General features: G+C 36.7%; 1 protein-coding gene across 1 annotated transcript; it reads right to left on the bottom strand.

The window, feature by feature from the left end:
* Positions 1–2,306: 2,306 nt before the first annotated feature.
* LOC146929109 (uncharacterized) lies at positions 2,307–5,355 on the bottom strand. Its single transcript, XM_085707216.1, has 4 exons — positions 5,091–5,355; positions 4,246–5,030; positions 4,011–4,125; positions 2,307–2,518 (listed from the first exon to the last, which is right to left on the bottom strand). The coding sequence occupies exons 1-4, from the start codon at positions 5,353–5,355 to the stop codon at positions 2,307–2,309; spliced, it is 1,377 nt and encodes a 458-aa protein (XP_085563342.1).
* Between the last annotated feature and the right edge of the window lie 16,143 nt (positions 5,356–21,498).

Genomic DNA, 21,498 nt, shown 5'->3' with positions numbered 1-21,498 from the left:
AAGAAAGAATAGCAAAAGCCTATAACAAAAGAGTTAAATCGAAATTATTCTTGCAAGGGGACTTAGTTTGGAAAGTTATCTTGCCAATGGATAAAAAGGATCGATGTTTAGGAAAATGGTCTCCTAGTTGGGAAGGACCATGGAAAATTCTAAGAGTTTTTTCGAATAATGCGTATGAGATCGAAGAACTACAAGAAGATCAGAGAATTATACGCATAAACGGTAAATATTTGAAAAAATATAAACCGATGTTACAAGAAATTAAAATTACACAAGAGTAATTTGATTCGAAATAAAAACTTGGCATTAATTTAAAAATGCCAACTGATGGGCAGGTTACATCGAAATGCTTAAAATGGAAAAACCATTACAAAAGGAAACACAAAGTACTTAAAGACTAAAAGCATTTAAAGATGGTTTTCACCATTCAGTTACAATCCCAAAACGATCGAGAAACCAACGAATTTCTGTATCGAGACGACACCTGAAGCAAGCATTGGCCAAGTAGTATTCATGATCTGGCCCAGGTAGAAGTGCATACCAGCCTCCAATTCTCCCATCTCCTGCACAGTTGTGGTAGTTGTTGCAAAAACGACGCCTAGTAAGCCAAATAGGCATGGGCCTATTCCACCAAGGACAGCGAAATCGATAAGTTGAAGTCCCTCCCAAAATGTCGCTTCGAAATTCTGCCAGTCGATGTGTCCATGCAAGATCTTCGAAGTCTTCGAGGATGTTTTCTGGCATAGGCATGGAGAGCGCATTGATGAGAAGACGGTAGTACCATGCACTCAGAGAACCAGTGGCGTTGATAGCAGTAGTAAGGAGGCGTTTCATTTCTTCAATGTTTGGATTAGCATCCAACATGTGTTGAGTGCTTCGAAGAATACAGAACATGGCGTTGCCATGATTCCAGAGTCTAAGTTTAAAAGCAAACTTAGAATGAGCCACCATAGCATTGTTGTACCATTCATTGGGGTCGTAGAGGAAGTAGAGGACATCATTTCCAAAAGCCCTAGAAACTTCAGAATCCTCACTGACACGCCAATGCCTGCTATTGGTATGGCGAAAGGCGAAAAGATCTTTCCTGCTTTGAGCAGCAATCTTTGCAGCAATCTTGACTAAAAGATCATCACTCAGATTATCAATGGTGGTCATGATGATTTAAGAAAGAAAAAGCTTTGAGTAAGAAGGATTTTTCAGACGAAGACGAAACAAAGAAAATAGTGATTTTTATAAAAGGAAAATCATATTTATAGTGGAGGGAAGTTGAAAGAAGTGGCTCAATCAGACGGTTCTTCTTGCTTTGAAGATGATGACACGTGGGAACAGTTATTCCAATGGCCAATGGTTACTTAACTTTGTAACCTGAGGGAAGTTTTAAAGGTTTTCTTTTAAAAAGGATTTATCTGTGTTAAAAGGTCATTTATTGGTTTTATTTCTTTTCAACTTCCTAGACAAGTTTAACTTGTTGGGTTAAACAAAAAGTTACTTTTTTGTTTCCTCATCATTAAAATGTCTTGGAAATTGTTCCAATCTTATTTGGATTTAAATAAAATTTAAATTCGATATAAGAGAATAAGAAAGGAATTTCGATGATTGAAAAGAAATTGTCGTTCGAAATAGAAAATGGTCCACAGATTGTTATAAAGACATTACAAGACCAAGATATTCGATAAGGCTGAAATAAAATAAAAGTCTTAGAGAATAAAATAGAAACAGAACTAAATCTCAAATGATGAGATGAGTTTCTCGATTTGGCTTTTGTATTCAGCCAGTTGAGTATCGAGAGCATGGTTGTCACTTGCAAGTTGAGCAATGGTAGACTCTAGTTCCTTGGAGAGCTTGAATTTGTTAACAGCTTCATTGGCTTCTCGATTTCTGGCTTCATCCTTAGCCAAAATTTCAGCTTTCTGAGCTTCCAGTTCTTTAATCTTGGCATCGATGTCAACCACTTGCTGCTTCGCATTGTTTCTTTCTTGCTGAAGAGTTTTAAATTTCTCTTGGAAGGATGACAGTTCGATCACAATTTGATCATGATGCGCTTTCTTCTCTGCCATTTGAGCTTGATCAGTTTTCCTCTTCTGGAAGTTTTGATTAGCACTCTCCAACATTGGTTCAAGATAATTAAACAGGTTTCGAAATTTCCAACCAGTTGGGAGAGCACCAAGTTTTTCAAATAAACTCCTGATTTCAGCAAGAGCTCCAGCATCCTTTTCAATCAACTCTAGCAAGTTGGCTTCGATGATCTTCTTTTGAAATTCTGCTAGCAGGTTGTTCTTTGAAGTCTCAGAGGGATCTCCCTTGGATTAATCAGAAGTTTGGCCAGTGCTAGTTGAGAAAAGAGTATTACTCTTAGCTATCAAGGCAAAGGCATTGAAAGGATCATCTTTGGCCAATCGATCGATTTCTTCCAGATCGATCATAGGGGTATCTTGTTGAGCAATCATCTCTGCATCACCAGGAGCATCTTGTCGAGTAGTTATTTTTGTATCTTCAGTAGCAAAGTTTGATACATTATCTCCAAGGGTGGGTGCAGAATAAGATTGATCATTGTTGAGTGATTCATCATTTACCAAGTCATCAGTGGGTGTTTCTGTTTGTTGTTGTTGAGGAGGATCTACTTTAAGACCTTCTGGACTGCTAGCATCATCATGCTCATCTTCTTTGTCTTCAGCAATTGGTGAAGTGGTCTTCGAAGAAGGAAGAACTTGCCCATGTTGTGATGGATTAGCTTGTTCTTGTTCGATACCCTAAAAAGAATAAGATAGATGCTTAAAACAAGATACTTAGAAACATTTTGTATAAAATATGGTTTTGATAAAATACCTTCGAACCATTATCACCAACATGTGAATGAGCACTAGAATGAGAAGTCTTTCGAAGACGTTTGAATGGTTTAGATGGTGAGATGGGGGGAGAACCTTCAGAAGCTTCCACTTCGACTTCCTTTTCTTGGACAAGTGATATTTGTTCTTGTTTTCTTTTCCTTCTTCCTTCAGTATGGACTTTGGGAAGTGTTACTTTGGAAGCTTCGATCTGTTCTTTAGTTATCTCCACCTCGCTATCATCATCAGAGAGATCGACAGTTGTTTGTTCTTTCTTGTTCTTCGATCTAGAAGGTCCTTTTGATGAAGTTGTTTTCACTTTGGGTTCCTTTGATTTAGGAGGTTCCTTCGATGCAGCCTCAGATTTCTTCGATTCAACTTCTTTAGTTTGGGAAGCTTTCTTTTTCTTCTTGTCAGACTTGCTTTTCGAAGTGTTCTGGGTGCTGGCATCATCGAGTTTTGCTTCTCCTGGAGTTAAAGGCAAAGCTGAAATATGTGATTATACAGATAAGTACTATTTCTTCTAAAAATAGTATTAATATATTTTAGTAAAAGAAAAAATCATACCCATGATACTGGGAGTTTCGATTCGAACTTGGGATAATTCATAGCCAAGTTCACCATTATATTGGTATAAATTGCATTTAGCATAGGTTACTAAATTATTCTGTGGGAATTTGAAATTATAAAGTAACCATTTTGGGTATGGTGGCCTAAAGGCCAAAGTAAGATTACAAGATGGAAGTCTTGCTAGTCTCATTTTCTTTTCTAAAACATAAAGATATTTATTGGGTGTTCCAGGGGGAAAAATTGTTTCTGGAATTTTTTCTCGAACTTTATCTCTCAAAGTTTGAGCAGCATAATATACTGTCCTCTTTGGATGTAAAGGGTCATATGCTGTTTGATAATATCTTTGAAATTGCTGAATTTCTTTAATGTGCGTACCTCTAGTCTTCTTGTCTTTGTTCTGCAAAGTGTGAAAAGTACTGGTCAGTTGAGGCAGCAATTCATCAGGATTCCCTCGATTGGATTGGCGTGTGTAATAATTTCGCCACCATCGAAAGAATGCTTCAGAGCATGCAAATGATGTTGAGAAATATGTAGGCTCGAACACAGTTGTTCTCCTGGCTTGAATTATGGATTTCCACACAGGTTCGATCAGAGGAATTTTCCATTCACTTATACTTTTGAACAAAGAGCTGGGTTTCAATTGAACCATACCAAACTGTCTAGCTACATGGTTAGGTTGATAACCATATACTCCATAAGGGCTACCAGGTGTAAGTCTGCTAGATAGATAGGTAGGGGTCAAATAAGCTTCCCATATAGCATTGATTTCTGTTTTGTTGGCTGTTTTCGAAGTAGTGGGAAAATCCTCTTTGAACCAGTTAGGTCCATATTTCCTAGTGGTAAATGGTGCCATTATGGGGGTGAAAATGGGACAATCAAGCAAAGTTTCGTAAGCATTCTCGAAAAGTTGTTGTGAAGACTTGTTCCCATCAGGGTGAAACATAGCTAAGCCTATACCCTCAGTGGTCCTTTCTGAGTATGCTGATGTGTAAGAGGAAGGTAGGATCGAAGCAAGTTTTGATCCAAAAATGGCTAAAAGCCATAGTTGGAACAACCATATGGGTCCTGATACAACTAAATTCCCACCAGTTTGGGGATAATCTCTAAGATTATTAGTTGTATGGTTAAGGGTTTCATACAAAGAACCTAGAATCAGTTTGCTTAAACAGATATCTGTTCCTTCATGTAACTGACTAGCTAGACACATGAATTTCTTAGGGACTTGTACTGACCTTGAGCAAAAAACATGCATAGATAACCAGTAGGTCAAGAAAGCTACATGTTCATCTGCAGATACTTCAGCACATTCGGTATCATGGTTGTTAGCTATAAACAAACCATAGGCAGGGCTATCGAAATTTACTGAGTATTGAGAGGTGGTAACATCTGGATTAAAGGTGTATCCAGTTGGTTTTAAGCTAGTAAGGCCAGCCACATCTAAAAGGGTAGGAGTGAGCATTCCACATTTCAAGTGAAGGCTGTTGTTCGATGGGTTCCAAAAATGTAAAGCAGCAAATATCAATTCATTATGGTATTTTGGACCATATCGAGATATTTGGATGAGATCAAAAATCCCTTTCTCCTTCCAGAATTGTCCTTTTTGTTTTTGAACTTTGTCTAACCAAGCAATGCATTCTGGATAAGTTTTGGGTTCAGTCCTAATTTTGGATTTTACAAAACTTAGGTCAAAAGGACCTTTTGTGAAAATTAAAGGAGGTTGAGTTTCAATGCATGGGAAAAGAGAGTTAATCTCTGGAGTTTCAGGTTCTAGAGAAATGGGGCCTAGGAATGCATGTGGAGTATCAGTACAAGGGATGATTACCTGGGTTTTCCAGATAGCTTTTTCAGCTTCATTGATCTTTGGTTCGTTCACAAAAGCAGGAGCAGCACTGGCGATTTCTTTAGTAAAATCAATGGGTTCTTCGCGATTCACATGAGAAGTTCCTGCTGCGTTCGTCATTGTTTAAGTATTTTTGTGAGAATTTGATGAATAGTGAAGATTTCGTGTTTAAAGATAGGAGTTGCAGAAAATTCAGAGTTTTTTCTTCGAGAGAATTTTTGGCGGAGAAGAGGAACAGTGAAAGTGAAAATGAAATGGTGAAAAGTGAGAAGAGTAAAGGTGAGTTTGTTTCTATATGGGCCTTTGATCATAACACATGTCAAGATCTTATTTTGACAGTTTTACCATTAAAGTGTTGTCTTTTCCAATGTTAGAGAACGTGGCCCACTAACTAAGATTGTGGGGTCAGTATTTAAAGGAAATTTGAATTAGTTTTGAATTAAATACTGACATCATTCATTTCGATGGAGAATGTTAGTTATTTTTTCAAAAACGTCTTTTTCTTCTTCGGTGAAATCGAAAATGGCGTTTCTGGGGGGCAATTTGTTAGCCAATATATTTTACTAGCTGTAATAAATGTGGTCAAAGTATAGTTGACCTAGATTTAAAGAAGATTCGAACAGAGTGTTGTATTGAAAGCAAATATGGGTTCGAAGATGGTAGAAGACTTCGATAAAGCAGTTTTCGAAGGTGGTTATCAACAGTTATTCTTTAAGTCAGTTTTTATTTTAAGTTTGTTTTCAAATAAGTAAAACTGTCGACTTGTGGCAGTTGTAGTTTGAATTTCAAAGAAGTGTAGTTATTTCTAGACTTAGTATAAATAGTAGTTTTTCATAGGAAAAACGGGTCACAATTCCATCATACAAACTTACACTCAAAGTATCCGTATGGAAGCGAGAAACGAGTCACAAGTTGCAATGTATGAATCTGTGTACCAACTTTTATTTAATCAATGCAATTTACCCTTTTTTCTTTAAGTGTTCTTGCACTTTACTTTGTTAAGTTCGATTGAGTTCAAGTGGATTGAATTCGATTGTTTTTATTGTATTTCTTATATTTTCGACACCAAAAAACACAGAATTTCTAACAACAAGAACAAACACAATATGTCCTAAGATTTACTGGTTGATCTTGCAAGTTACCATGTGTAAACCAGCGGTTGTTTACGAAAATCCAACGTAAACACCTACTCAGCACCTGTTGTTCACACTATCCCACAAGAAGACGAACCCATCTACTATTCCGGGAGTGTGGGGGCCTATGACAGGGTTGATGGCTTACAAGAGAAATATGATGAGATGCAACGGGAGATAAGAGCTCTTCGGGGGAAAGAAACTTTCGGGAAGACTGCTTATGACCTCTGCTTAGTACCAAACTTCCGGATACCCTACAAGTTCAAGGACCCAGATTTTGAAAAGTATAAATAAAACTCATGCCCTAAAGACCACCTGGCAATGTATTTATGAAAGATGTCCGCATATGCTAAAGATGATCAGGTTCTTATCTACTTCTTTCAAGAAAGCATGGCTAATCCCGCTTTGAAGTGGTATATGAATCTAGACAAGACAAACATCCGAACTTTCCAGGATTTGTGTGATGCTTTTGTACAACAGTATAACTACAATGTAGACATGGCTCCAGATCGGGGTGACCTTCAAGCTCTGACTCAAGGGGACAAAGAAACATTCAAGGAGTATGCTCAGCGGTGGAGAAATATTGCTGCCCAGGTTAGCCCACGTGTAGAAGAGAAGGAGATGACCAAACTTTTCTTGAAAATTCTCAGTCAATTCTACTACGAGAAAATGGTCGAAAATGTGCCCAGGAACTTCGCAGAGATGGTTGGTGTGGGTGTTTGAAAACTCTCAGTCAATTCTACTACGAGAAAATGGTCGGAAATGCGCCCAGGAACTTCGCAGAGATGGTTGGTGTGGGTGTAAGTCTAGAGGAAGGTGTCCGAGAAGGACGGTTAGTGAAAGAAAGTGCATCTGTTAGTGGTACAAAGAAGTATGGTAACAATTTTCCAAAGAAGGAACAAGAGGTCGGTATGGTGACCCATGGAAGACCTCAGCAACATTATCCAGCCTATCAACATGTTGCTGCCATCACACCCGTCGCCAATGTAATTCAACAGCCAAATTACCAGCCACATTTCCAACAATATCCTCATTAACAGAATCCTCAACAGCAGAATCCTCAACAACAGTATCCTCAACAATAGCAGCAACAATGTAACACCCTATTTCTAATAAGCGGTAAAACGCGTGAATACATCAGACATATTCTAGAAATAGATGCTACGTCTCTGAGTAAACCACAATACAATACATGCATAAAGATCATGTTACACAACATAGCAGCGGACATACTTAAAAATCATAAAACATCTCCAGATCTCAACAAAATACAATTGTATTCTCCAAATCCCAAATAACAGAATATATCAACAACTCCAAGATACATAGTCAAAATGAAACAACATGCGAGGACTATCCTAGATCAGAGCCCTAATCTAGACACTTGCATGAAAAAGAGGAACTCCACTCCTCGGCATCAACAAGCAACAACTGAGCATCCTGCACGCCGTCTACCCATCCATACAGAGAGGTAGGCGGTCCACCACAGACCACTGAGGGTTAGCATTACATCATCATAATCCATAAAAGATTTAAACAAGAACATTGGAAATGAAAGATATATTCAAGAATACAAAATAACAAATCATACATGTATTCACAGTATTCATGATTCTCATACCATGCAAACCATTCCATATCATCATTCCAAGTTCCTATCAACAAGTGTATCATACACGTATCACATATACATAACCCTCCCCCTAGAACACTAGCATCACATGATCATTATTATCCCCCATCACTTACATTTCAAGCTATCACATTATTATCATAGCATAGCATGCATATTCATCCTCTAATCAAGTCATCAACAAAAGCTCATCATTTATCAACATCAATCAATGAAAACATTACTCACTTCATTACTCATCTAGCATGCTTATCTCAACAAGTACAATTCATCATATCGAAGTTATAAGCAAGCCATCATCATTATCAAAGAACATCACCACATCATATATGTATATATACATATACAAATCTCACCTCATCATTATTATTAAAATAACCATCATCAATTGATTCACCAAGTGTATAAGCACAAACAATTAAGACATGCAATTAGAGCATAATACAATTAGTCACAACCATCCACAAAATTCACCAATGTACATATACACCAATCCACATAATCACAACATTCACCAAATTTCACCAATACACAAATTCACCAAGTCATATATTCAATTATGACACAACTCATCAATTATTCAATTGCATGCAATGTTCTAGACTCTTCTCTAGATGCATGTGGTACCAAAACACCTCAAGGTCGTCACCTTCGATGCAACAAAAACAGCGTACTCACCTCGATTGGATATAAAATCCGCCACCATCAGTCTTGGATATAAAATCCACCACCATCAGTCATGAATGCATGAACATATGACTCAACTACAAATGCATATGTTCACACAAACAATAATCACCTCACCATCACCAATACATGTATATATGCAATCATCAATAATTCACCACCAACTTAACATATATACAATCACCAACAACATCAAAAATCACACAACATGAAGTTGTCACATAATTACACCACCAATCATCTTCACATAACATATAACAATTCTCCATAAAGTATTCACAATCAATTGGTTCTCAAAAGTCATCTTTAGTCAAGTTCGTCTCTCAAAATCACAACATTCAAGTATTTGAGCATTTAAGTCAAAACCAAGTAAACAAGCTCAATTGCCTATGCCATGTACTCTCACAAGTCACATATATATGCAGTAGAGGTTACATAAGCATTTCATCGGCCAAATACGACGAATTTAAGAAAAACCCAAAGTTCGTCTCACTTTTTCACTTTTCACAAAATTTTCTATTTTCAAAGCAAAACACGTTCAAACTTGATAGAACCAATCACATCCATTTTTAAAAATCATATAAACAATATACAACTCTAATCCCACTTCAATTTCCGGAGAAAACGAGTTTTTGGAAAAATCGACGTTTGGACCGTTTCGGTAAAAGTTAGACGATTTTCGTAAATTCAAGTCCAAACCAACTCAAATCTTGTTCCAGTAGGATTAAAGGTATAAACAGATGTTAATTAAGTCCAAAGAAACATTTTAGAAGTATTGGATTGGTCCCCCAAAGCTCAAAACAAACAAAACAAAAAAACTGTTTCTGGGCAATTTGGCTATTAGCTCAATCTGGGCTATTAGCGAAACAGAAGAAAAACTGCTTCTGGGAAATTTCGCTATTAGCTCAATTTGGGCTATTAGCGAAACTGAAGAAAAACTGCTTATGGGAAATTTCGCTATTAGCTCAATTTGGGCTATTAGCGCAGTTCTTGAGAAATTCTGCAGTATTTACAAGTTCCTCATCATTTTCACCCAAAATCCCATTTTTCAAATCCCCAACTCCCAAACCAAGTTCCAGAAAGTGTTTATGGGTTAAAATAGGTTCAATACACTTAAACAAACATGAATCATGCATCAGAAACAACAATTTGGCTCATTTCATCAAAATCATGAAATTTTCTCAAAACACCAACATAACCACAAATCTCCTCATGAATCCATAAATAACGATTCCAGTTACACCAATTCTGATGCAGGAGGGTTTTATTAGTAATTTAGTAGTATTTATTATTTAGTCAAATCTTAGTTATTTTCTAGAACTCTCTATTATTATTACGTTTTATTTTATTTTGGCCCACGGGTTTGTTATTTCTTTCACTATATAAGCAGAACTTATGTAGCCCAAGAGGCACACTTTTTGATTCAATAAAATTATTCGAGAATTTCTCTCAATTCTGGTGGATTCCGGAAACCCTTATTTTGATAGGTTTGTCGCTTGCAACCCTATTTTCACAAGTTTGTCGCTTGCAAACTTGTTCTTTTCTATCTAGGTTTAGCGCTTGCTAACCCTACGCTTCCGTACTGCGTCAGTTGGCATCAGAGCAGGTTTCTCCTGTTCTTTTTCTAACGTGATCAGCCATGGGAGATCAACCGGTGACGAGGGCAGAATTCGACATTTTACATACGGCCGCCAAAGCACTGTTAGATCAGATGGTGGCATTAACAGCTAAGATCGGTAATATCAACAACAACAACCGCAACTACAACGACAAAAACAATCAGAACAGGAGATATGGACCAATTAGGGTTCGTGGTAGAAACAATCAAATTATTGAGGATTCGAATTTTTCAATGGTGGAGAAAACTAATTTCAAAGAGATAATGTCGAATCACTGGAAGAAGCTGCAGATTTTACGAGAACAAGCCACTTCAGCTAAATCTATCGAAAAGGATCATAAAGCATTAAAGGCTAAAGTTGATGAATATGAAAATCTCCGGCAAAAGGGAGGCCTTTCAGCAAACACACCACAAGCTGAAAAACACAAGGAAGTTCAAGGAATTTCTGAAGTTTCAAGTCAAACTCCCATTTGTGAATCGCATATCGTAAATTCAACATCCATAACCACAAACCAGGAGAATCCCAAAGAACTAATTTCATCACTTTATCCTTTAAATCCACTTCCTAAATCACCTTCTTTCATGGATACATCTTTTCTCTTTGATCCTTTGATGTCCGGTGACGACGAAACAGAGGAACCACAAGGTGCAGACACCTTCGATGCAGATCCAATTTCAGAAATCAACACGGAGATAGACAAACCCACACCGTTGGACAAACAAATTCCTACTAAAGCATTCTCACCAGTCGATCTGCAACACTTGGGTGAGGTAAAATTCCAATCCCTCTCACCTAAAACAATCAGTGTACCCGCACAATCAGTACTACTAAGCTTCAATGGTCTCATATGTTTCGATCCTGGCGGGTCGTTATCATCATTGTTTCCGCACGTTTCGATCTCACTTTCGTGTCCACCAAGAGTCTCACTGTCAGGTGAGAATCATATCAGTTTTGATACAAATACATTGAAGTATCTTCAAACCATTGAACCTATTTTTAAAGGAAGTGATCTCAAAGCAAATTTGTATTCATTCTCAATGATGCAAAATGTCTTCCAACTATTTGAGAAAATGCCAAAGTGCCAAGTGTTTGTTTGGAATACCACTGTTAGTAGGTACACTTATATTGGGCTTAAATTTGTTAATTTTTATTTATCAAAGGGAATGGTTTTACAGAATTTAGCAACAGAAAGAACAGCTTCTGGTCATCTTCCCCCAGCTTTTGAAGATGTCATCCATGTTATACACCATAGTAGTTACCGGGTAGGGAGTGATCTTCCAGTAATGGAATCAACGGAGAAGGGAGTTACAAATGTAGACGTTGGTACACTCATCAACATTGTAAAGGATGATTTAGAAATCAGAAATGCAGGAACTCCTTTGTCCCTTAAATCTTCAAATTGCTCTGAAGTTACTAGCTTGAACTCAAATACTACTGATAATTTGGAAATCAGAAACTTGAGCTTGAAGTCAAGTATTTCTGAACATTCTGGTGTTGAAGTGCAAGATGTGATAGCAGGTTCATATATTTTTGTGTGCGCTTATGGAAGTCGCGACGTGAGGTGCGGTGTTTGTGGCTCTGTGCACATTGACAAGTTCAAAGAAGAAATTCAGCTCCGAGGATTGAAAGATCAGATATCAGTTTTGGCATGTTCTCATATTGATGGTCATAACTATGCTGGTAATTTAATCACATTTAATCATGGACCAGATGGAAAAATTATGCGTCATTGGTATGGCTATGTTACTCGTAATGATGTGCCTGCCTTGCTAGACCAACACATTGCAAAGGAAAGGATCGGCTACAAATTGAATTCAATTGATAGAGAAAATATGAGAGCTGGTTTACAACAAGCAGTGAGGATTCTAATAGCAGCATGAACAGTTGAAGTAGAAACACGCAGAAGTGATGCATCAAAGTTTTTACATGTGAATGAAAAGGAGAACAATGGTTGCGGTATAATTACACAATGTAATTCTATCAAGGAAGATTTTGGGATATGGATGTGAACAAGTCTTTAGTTTTACCATCTACAAATAAAGAATGCCAGAAGCATACTGCCAATACTTTACAAGTAAGTGAAGATCAAAAGAATGAAAATCCATCGACGCAACCTCCACTCCCACCTAAGCCACCTGATATTTGTTGTCGTGGAGCTGCTGCCATGAGATATATTGTTTCAGACTGTGATTCAGTGGAAGTTTATTACGATTCAATTCATTACATTGATTACTACTATGGTGACCGGACAATCTTAGCTGGTCGAAAGGAGATGGAATTCATGGCTAACTTTTGTGCATTTCAGTTTTGGCAGCACATTTTTAAGGAATTGGACAAGAAACTTGAACAGAAGGAGGCTGAAATGAAGCTGGTTAATAATGCTTCAGTTCTCAAGCAACATTATGAAAAGAAACGTAATGAGTTGGAACATGAGAAGTTGTTCATGCTAGACTATCATGATTTATGCTTGCCATATGTAAGCAAAGTGAGAAAGAGTGAGGGTGCAACACTATATGGATCAAGGTCACTATTCTTCCTCACTAGTGACGGCATTTTGAAGCCACCAGATATTAAGCTCACTAGACCACCTATTAATAGCAACTCACAATGGAAGCAAGTCTTCACACCTGATTCTGATTCCTCCTATTGGCTAAAAACTCATTGTGTTGTCGAACCTATTATAATTGCCACGCATAGACAACTCAGTTCCATGCATCCAATTTTTAGATTATTGCATCCACATCTGAGGTATACCATGGAGATCAATAACGCACTTACAAATGGTCTTATCAATAGAGGAATGGTTGTGGAAGATCCTAATGCACAACATGGAGTGAAGTTAATAATTGAAGACTATCCTCTTGTCAATGATTGTCTTCAAATATGGGATGCAATTAAACAATGGGATCCTGGTAAATCGATTCAATGGCATAAAGGCAATTACTATATTTTTCAAACCAAGTCATCTTTGCATTTCACTCAATGGGATCCAAAAGGGTGGTCTCTTGTTCGTTGGATGGGTCAACATGGGAAGCTTCTTATCAGAATAAGAACTCGGGGTCGAGTTCTTTAGAGGTGGAGGAGACTGATGCAGGAGGGTTTTATTAGTAATTTAGTAGTATTTATTATTTAGTCAAATCTTAGTTATTTTCTAGAACTCTCTATTATTATTACGTTTTATTTTATTTTGGCCCACGGGTTATAAGCAGAACTTATGTAGCCCAAGAGGCACACTTTTTGATTCAATAAAATTATTCGAGAATTTCTCTCAATTCTGGTGGATTCCGGAAACCCTTATTTTGATAGGTTTGTCGCTTGCAACCCTATTTTCACAAGTTTGTCGCTTGCAAACTTGTTCTTTTCTATCTAGGTTTAGCGCTTGCTAACCCTACGCTTTCGTACTGCGTCAAATTCGATTCTAACATTTCAACAATCATCAACAACTAATGAACATAAATTCATGCACAATTCAACATCACAACCTCATTTCTCATCAAATTTGCTCAAGAACACAAAGTGCCAACAATTATGCATTTCAACATGTTAATTCACATACTAACATACAATTATCATATTAATCATGTTCTTAAACATAACAGCAACAAGTATGCACGAATTTTACAACAATTAGGTTCAATTCATCAATTTCACAAAAATGGGTAAAGAGAAAAAGATGTGAATTATGGTTGAAATCTAACCCTCTTACCTCTAACACCAAGATTCTCTAACCCAAGCTTCAATTTAGCTCCTAGATGATGAATCCCCTCTTTGCCTTCTAACCCTTGTTGTTCTTCTCTCTAGCCTCTATCTCTTCTCTTCTCCGATGAAATGAAATGTGAAATGTTGTAAAACCTAATTTCACCAACAACTAGAGTTTATATACATGCTCTACTCAATTGGGCTTATCTCTCAAACCTTAATGGGCCTAACCGATTTCTATTCTAACACCCAAAATGTCACTACTCACTTAATGGTAAATTATAACACTAACGGTCACTTAACGGTAATTAAAATAATTACTACACATTCTCTAGTAACTTGGTAAAATAATACTCTTACTAAGCACTAAAAATAATCCTCATCCACAATTACAAAATTACCCCTGCTCTCAAAATGACCAAAATGCCCCCAAGTCCAAAATGACTAAAATACCCTTCTACACCGAATTCTACAATTCCCAACCAAAAATACACACAGAGGCAAATAATCACATAAGAGCACATATAACACACATAAATAAATAATAAATAAAACTAGCGAAAATCGGGCTGTTACAAACAACATCCATATCAGCAGCATCCCCGTCCACAGAACCAGAGAACACCAATTGACCCGATTCCCGTGAGATATACTGATTTACTCCCAGCTTTGCTCAAAGATGGTCATGTCCAAACAAGGCCGCCTCCTCCAGTACCAGAAGTATTACCCTCATGGTATAGATTAGATCGGTTTTGCCAATATCATCAGGTTGCTCCAGGTCACGATGCCGAACACTGCTACGGCCTGAAATATGCAGTCCAAAGATTGATCCGAGATAAGGTTCTTTCCTTCACAAATTCAAACCCGAATGTGCAAATCAATCCTCTGCCAAATCATGGTGTGAACATGGTTCAAGATTGCCATGACACTCATCTCAGGACGTCTAGCATATCCGGACACCTTTGGTCCCTATACATACCAAGATGTGTGTGAAGCGTCTCTCTTTGAACATGATCATGCTGCCTGTGAAGTGTGTCTTCTAGATCCGCAAGGGTGTCAGAAAGTGAAAGATGATATTCAAGGGATGTTGAACCGAGGAGAACTCATTGTTGAAAGAAAATGTGATGATGTGTGTGCTATAACTCCCGAATCCAATACCCCGAAGCGGTTGGTGATAACCTTTGATAGTCGAAAGCCTGTTGTTACTCCTCTAGTGATCTGCCTGCCAGGACCAATACCTTATGCTTCTGAGAAGGCCATACCTTACAAGTACAATGCCACAATAATAGAGGATGGCGCGAAATTCCCATATCGCCTTTGCCTTATGTAGACAACATTGTTGAAGATAGCAGGGTATTGAGAAATGGATGTGTTATTCCTACGGTGTTCCCAAATAAAGCTAGTGCTCCGGTGCCTGAACAAGTACAAACAAAAGATTCTGGTACAAGTAAAGAGGTAGGCCAGTCTAGTGGGACCAGTTTTGATTTGGATGAAATTCTCAAGATGATAAAGAAGAGTGAGTAAAAGGTAGTCGATCAGTTGCTGCACACTCCCTCAAAGATATTCGTGTTCTCCCTATTACTGAATTCTGAGGCTCATAGAGGTGCTTTAATGAAAGTCTTAGACCAAACCTTTGTGGACTATGATGTGACTATTGATCAATTCAGTGGGATCGTGGGGAATATAACTGCATGCCACAATTTGGGTTTCAATGATGAAGAGCTCCCAGAACAAGGAAAGAATCATAACCTAGCACTATATATATCCGTGAACTGTGGGACTGATGGTTTGTCGAATGTGCTGATAGATACCGGCTCATCATTGAATGTGATGTCTAAAACAACGTTTGATCAACTTTTCTACAAGGCTACACCTCTGAGACCAAGCTCGATAGTGGTAAAAGCTTTTGATAGTTCAAGGAAGACTGTTCGAGGGGAGACAAATTTGCCTATTACAATTTGGCCACAAGTGTTCCAGATTACTTTTCAGGTGATGGATATTCAGGATGCATACAGGTGCCTGCTGGGACGACCTTGGATTCATGCGGTTGGGGCAGTGACATCTACGCTACATCAGAGGCTAAAGTTTGTGAAGAACGGGAAGCTAGTGACTGTTAGAGGAGAAGAGACTTTGCTAGTGAGTCATTTGTCTGCTTTCTCTTTTATTGGTGCTGATACTACCGATGAGACATCATTCCAAAGTAATTTTTTTTTTCAGGGCAACTACAACCCGAAAGGTACAACACATTCCAACGAAAGAAACACTTGGGTGGAACACCTCAGTTTGGATACGGGTATAATTCTTCCTTTACCTCACTAATTTTTTTTTTATCATCATAACATAAAACCACACTTTTTTTTATCATGTTTTTATTATTTATTTTTTCAAAAGGATGTGGTTCATGACTATTATATCATCAACATGAGTGGTTATTCTTTATTTTTATTTTTATTTTAAAAGCCATCAATCCGAGTGGTTGTATCGAACATGAGGAAGAGATGGGAAAATAGATGACAATGACAATGATAAGAAGATAACAACTATGAAAAAGAAGTGGGAGATGGAGAAAGAGATAACAATGAAGAAGAAGGAGATGAACAAGTTTGAGATACAAATGAATAAGTTGATAACATGGCAGAATCAAATTGCTCTTCTGTTACTTTCTACGGCGTTGATACACTCTCAAAGTAACAGAAGAACAACTTGTTCCTGCCATGTCATCAACTTGTTCATTTGTAGCTCCAACTTGTTCATCCCCTTCTTCTTCATTATCTCTTTCCTCATCTCCAGCTTCTTTTTCTTAGTTGTTATCTTCTTCTCCGCCCTCATCACCATTGTCATCTATTTCCCATCTCTAGCTTCTTCACGTTCGATACAACCACTCAGATTGCTTGCTTTTACAAAAATAATAAAAATAACCACTCATGTTGATGATTAATAGTCACGAACCACATCCTTTTAAAAAAATAACAAAGACATATGATAAGTGGGTGGTTTAATTCTATGATGATTAAAAAAAATTAATGAGGTAAGGGAAGAATTATAGCCATATCCAAATTGAGGTGTTCCACCCCAATTGTTTCTTCGGTTGGAATGTTTTGTACCCTTTCGGGTTGTAACGGCCCTGGAAAAAAAATAATTAAAGTACTAGGTGAGAGCACAAAGTAAATATTAGTTTCTCATGAGTTCCTCTAAAATCCTAGGTTATGTAATTCATGTTTTCATCTAATCTATTTATTAATAGTAGTTATGCCACTTTACATTGCCTTAAGTTTTTCCTTCCGGAACACAAAAGAGTACTTAATGATACACCAAAATTTTTTTTTTGTTTACCTCTCTCTTTGACTAAGACACTCGATACAATGTATTCACTTGTTTGCTTCTTTAAATGTTATTCCAAGATTATGCCTCCTAGAATTAAAATATGGGTTATGTTAACTTATAAGGATACATGTTAAGCAATCCAAAAGTAGAAACATTTTTTAAATTTTTTTACATTCAATTAATTAAAAGTAGAAAATTAAATTTAAATGCATTAATTACAACAAAATAATTTTACTTTTAACTCGTTAACTTATGACATAAGAGCACAAGTTAACATTTCCCTTAAAATATTTAGCCCAAACTCAATTCTAAAAGCTAACTAAGAGAGAGAATTACTGACCCTTTTAATTATTGTTCAGGTCATTAACTTTTATCATCTATTGTTGTCTATCTATATATATTCACTAGTTTGTTATGTTTCCATTTTTATAGATCTAATTGGAATATTGATTAATTTTGTGGCTAGCTCTGGAGGATATATTGCGTAGCTTTGTGTTTTTTACATTACGTTTTCCTTAATCTGACTTCATCATTTAACTGCAACATTTTTTTGAGGTTATTTTGGATGAAGTGTCAAGAAACTGTGTTGACATTGCAACAGACAAAATTGGATGTTTCGTTATTCAAAAATGTCTTTGCCTTGTTGGGGGATCAACCATAGACATGTTGGATACAAGAATAATTTCAAATGCTAACTAGTAATATAACCGTGCTTCCGCACGTGTCGTATAACATTGCGGTAATCATATACAAAATAATTATATTGGTAATAGTGTTAAATATCTAAAGATATATTAAATGAAAATTATCAACATTAATATAATGTTTCTATTGAATATATTTTTTCTTATATATTTAGAAAAATATGTTAAATATTTGAACCACATATGTTGTGGTTTTTATTTTCTTATGTACTCGAAAACAAATTTTTATATACATATATAAGAAAGTTAATAAAACACTTATTTAAAACTCATGATTATTTTCAAAATATCAAAATTAAAATTAATGTACTGTTTCTATTAAATAAATTTTTATTTTATATGCAAAACACCGTTCAATGTTTGTATCGCACCCGTTTTATCTGCAGAAACAAATTTTATGTAAATATCTGTGATTTTTTTTGAAGGATCTGTGAAAGTTGATATGATAAAATTGTGGAAACTCATTAATATTGGACATATAAACATTAATATAGTGTGTTTATTGAATAACTTTTTATATTTTTTTTTTGAAGAAGCTAAATAGCCCACCTAAATTGGCACCGGAGAGAATCGAACCTGAGACCTTGCGGAGGAGCACACTCCCAAGACCCAAGCCAATACCACCAGGCTGAATAACTTTTTATATTAGATGACAACAAATTATAATAATGAGAAGCTCACACTAGATTATGATATGATCCAAACAATAGTTTAAAGTGACGATAATTTTTCCTTTTAGTCGAAGTATGAAGTGGAGATTTCGGGTTCGGAAGGCAGAAGATTGGTGAAGAGATGAAGTGGTGGATTGAAGAGATGAAGTGGTGGAGTGATATCTGACCGACAGAAACCGGAAAAGCTAAAACAACCCAAAACCAAAAAATGCAGAACCACCGGAAAAGAGTGATGTCAAGAGATGAAGTGGTGGATTGAAGAGATGAAGTGGTGGAGTGATATCTGACCGACAGAAACCGGAAAAGCTAAAACAACCCAAAACCAAAAAATGCAGAACCACCGGAAAAGAGTGATGTCGGTAGATCTGGCGTTTAGAGTTGGTGCGGAGGACAGGTGTCACTCGTCGCACCACCACCTTGAACAACTACATCGTGGTGGTGAGGATGTTGGATATGGAGGGGAGCGGCTATGATGGAAAAGTTAGAGAGTGGTCAGAGAACAAAGATTTTTAAGAGAGAAACCAGAGTATTTAACTTCCTCCCAAGTGGATGAAGATATAAGATGGATATTGCTACTCCAACCAATTAGAAATTAATTTTCTACTTTTGCAACAAAAAAAAAATTGTATCTTTGGCCGACAAATAAGTAAAGACTGGTATAAGTCGAGTAAAACAATGATTTATTGGTTTTGATTAGGAGTCTACTTAGAGTGTCTATTTTTTTTCCCCTCTGAAGTCAAGTTTGTATCTACTTATTCAATTGTATTATAAATTGTTCATTTTAACATTTATTTGGAAAAAAAATAAATTGCTTATTAACATCAAAGTATTCGTATCCATATCCAATGTGTAACCCCATTTTTTCAGACAATAAATCCATTTTGTTAACTCTCAGACAATGAATCCATTTTGTTAACTCTCTACTTATTTGATCGAATTGCAATGCATTTCGTTTGCCTCAATGAAGAGGACCTTAACTGAATGAAGATAGGGTTTGCTTTTATGAGGTGGAGGAATACATGACAATTAATGAGAAGATAAAATGCTCAGTTTACTTTAATCATTTATGCAAGGCAAAGAGCTTGCAATTCATGTTATCTCTAGCATTTCATATTCATTGTACACAAATCAATTCTTCTTCGATTTTGTTTGGATTAAAAATAGTATGTCGTCTGGAAGTTTTGTTGTATCCATTCGTGATTTAATCTTCCATGGATTATCCTTTATCTATTGTTTTCACCTTTTTTCACATATAAGGGAGGAGGAAGTGAGAAACTAACTATTTTCTTCATAATTATAATGGCTATGCTTTTTTTGGTCTTCCATGCACAAAAAATCACTTTCAATTTTACATTTAAATAATCATTAATAATTAACTTCCTGTGCATCGCACCGGTCCAATGTGACAAAAGTTGACAATGTAGGTGTCAACAAAATGCATGTTGATGGTTGTGCTGTAGTAAATCTGATGCCTTCATTGTGCTTGGGCCAGAATTATGGCCTATATGGCCGAAAATAAAGTAAAAGCGGCCATTATAATCGACAGAGGATTAGATTATAATTTTGGTAATGTGAAATTAAACCAAAGGTTTATTCCGCCAATAATTACTGAGGGTTTAAATCCCTCAGTATTACAATTTTGAATTGGTTAGTAATATGTGAAGGTGAGAAAAACACAAGAAGGGGGGGTTGAATTGTGTTTTGAAAAATTCTTCGTTTCTCCTAAACAACTGAATACACTGATCAGAAGTTAAGTGAGACAGCTTCTGAAGTGATGATCAGAATCTAAATGCAGCGGAATAAAACAGAGAGAGAGAAGAAGAACGACACAAAGCAATTATACTAGTTCCTTCCACAATCCGGAAGTAGTCCACTCCCCCTTGCACTTCCAAGGAGATTTCACTAAGAGTAATATCTGATTACAATTGCTCAAGCACATAAGCAAGAGACTTCCTTTGCTCAAGCACACAAGCTAGAGACTTCCTTTGCTCAAGAACACAATCAAGAGACTTTCTGCTCAAGCACAATTGCAAGAGACTTCCTAACTAAACAAAATTACACAGAAAATTGTTTAAGGTTGAACACTTGATATACAATCAGAGGTGCTCACAATATAAATCAGATACAGACTCAATGGACTTAAGAATTTCTAAGATATGACTTGAGAAACAGAAATTCTAAGTGAATGCAGAACAATTTCAGCAGAGGTTTGGCACTTGTAAAAATGTTGTGAGTCTTTCGTTCAGCGTTCTTGCATTACCAAATCTCTAGGTCTTCACTCCTTTATATAGAGGTGTGAAAGAGACGTTGTGAAATTGCCAGCACACCAAAGAGTCGTTGTTGAAGCTTGATCTTTCACCAATGATATATTGCCTGATTTGGTTGTTGTCCTATGAAGAACAAATTTGAAATCCATTCCTTATCCAAAGGAACATCTATGCAGGCGAAGCCGTATTCTGGGGCTGTTTTCTTGTCTTGTAGCGTGGACACAAAACAGAGTAGTGGAGAATGTGGTTGTACAATTCGTACAAAGTACAATGTCAACGCTTTCGTCCAAATTGCAAGCACATTTCAAACACCTTTGAAATGACCGTTGCAATGTTCCACTAATTTTCTGTTGTGTTTTCGAATCCAATAGACAGCTTTTGCAATGTAGATTCTTCAATCTTTGAATGTTCTGCAAATCCAGTTGATCTTCAGCTTCTGGTGAAATGACTTCTGATGAGGCAGCTTCTGATGAAGCAGCTTCTGCAGCTTCTGATGGTGCAGCTTCTCCAACTTCTGATGATGCAG

The sequence above is a fragment of the Medicago sativa genome, chromosome 4 (genome assembly GCF_051527215.1).
Source record: "Medicago sativa cultivar Bolivia chromosome 4, Bolivia_mono, whole genome shotgun sequence".
Classification (NCBI taxonomy): domain Eukaryota; kingdom Viridiplantae; phylum Streptophyta; class Magnoliopsida; order Fabales; family Fabaceae; genus Medicago; species Medicago sativa.
The sequence above is the reverse complement of the archived record's forward strand: the minus strand, read 5'-3'. Positions and strand labels throughout refer to the sequence as shown.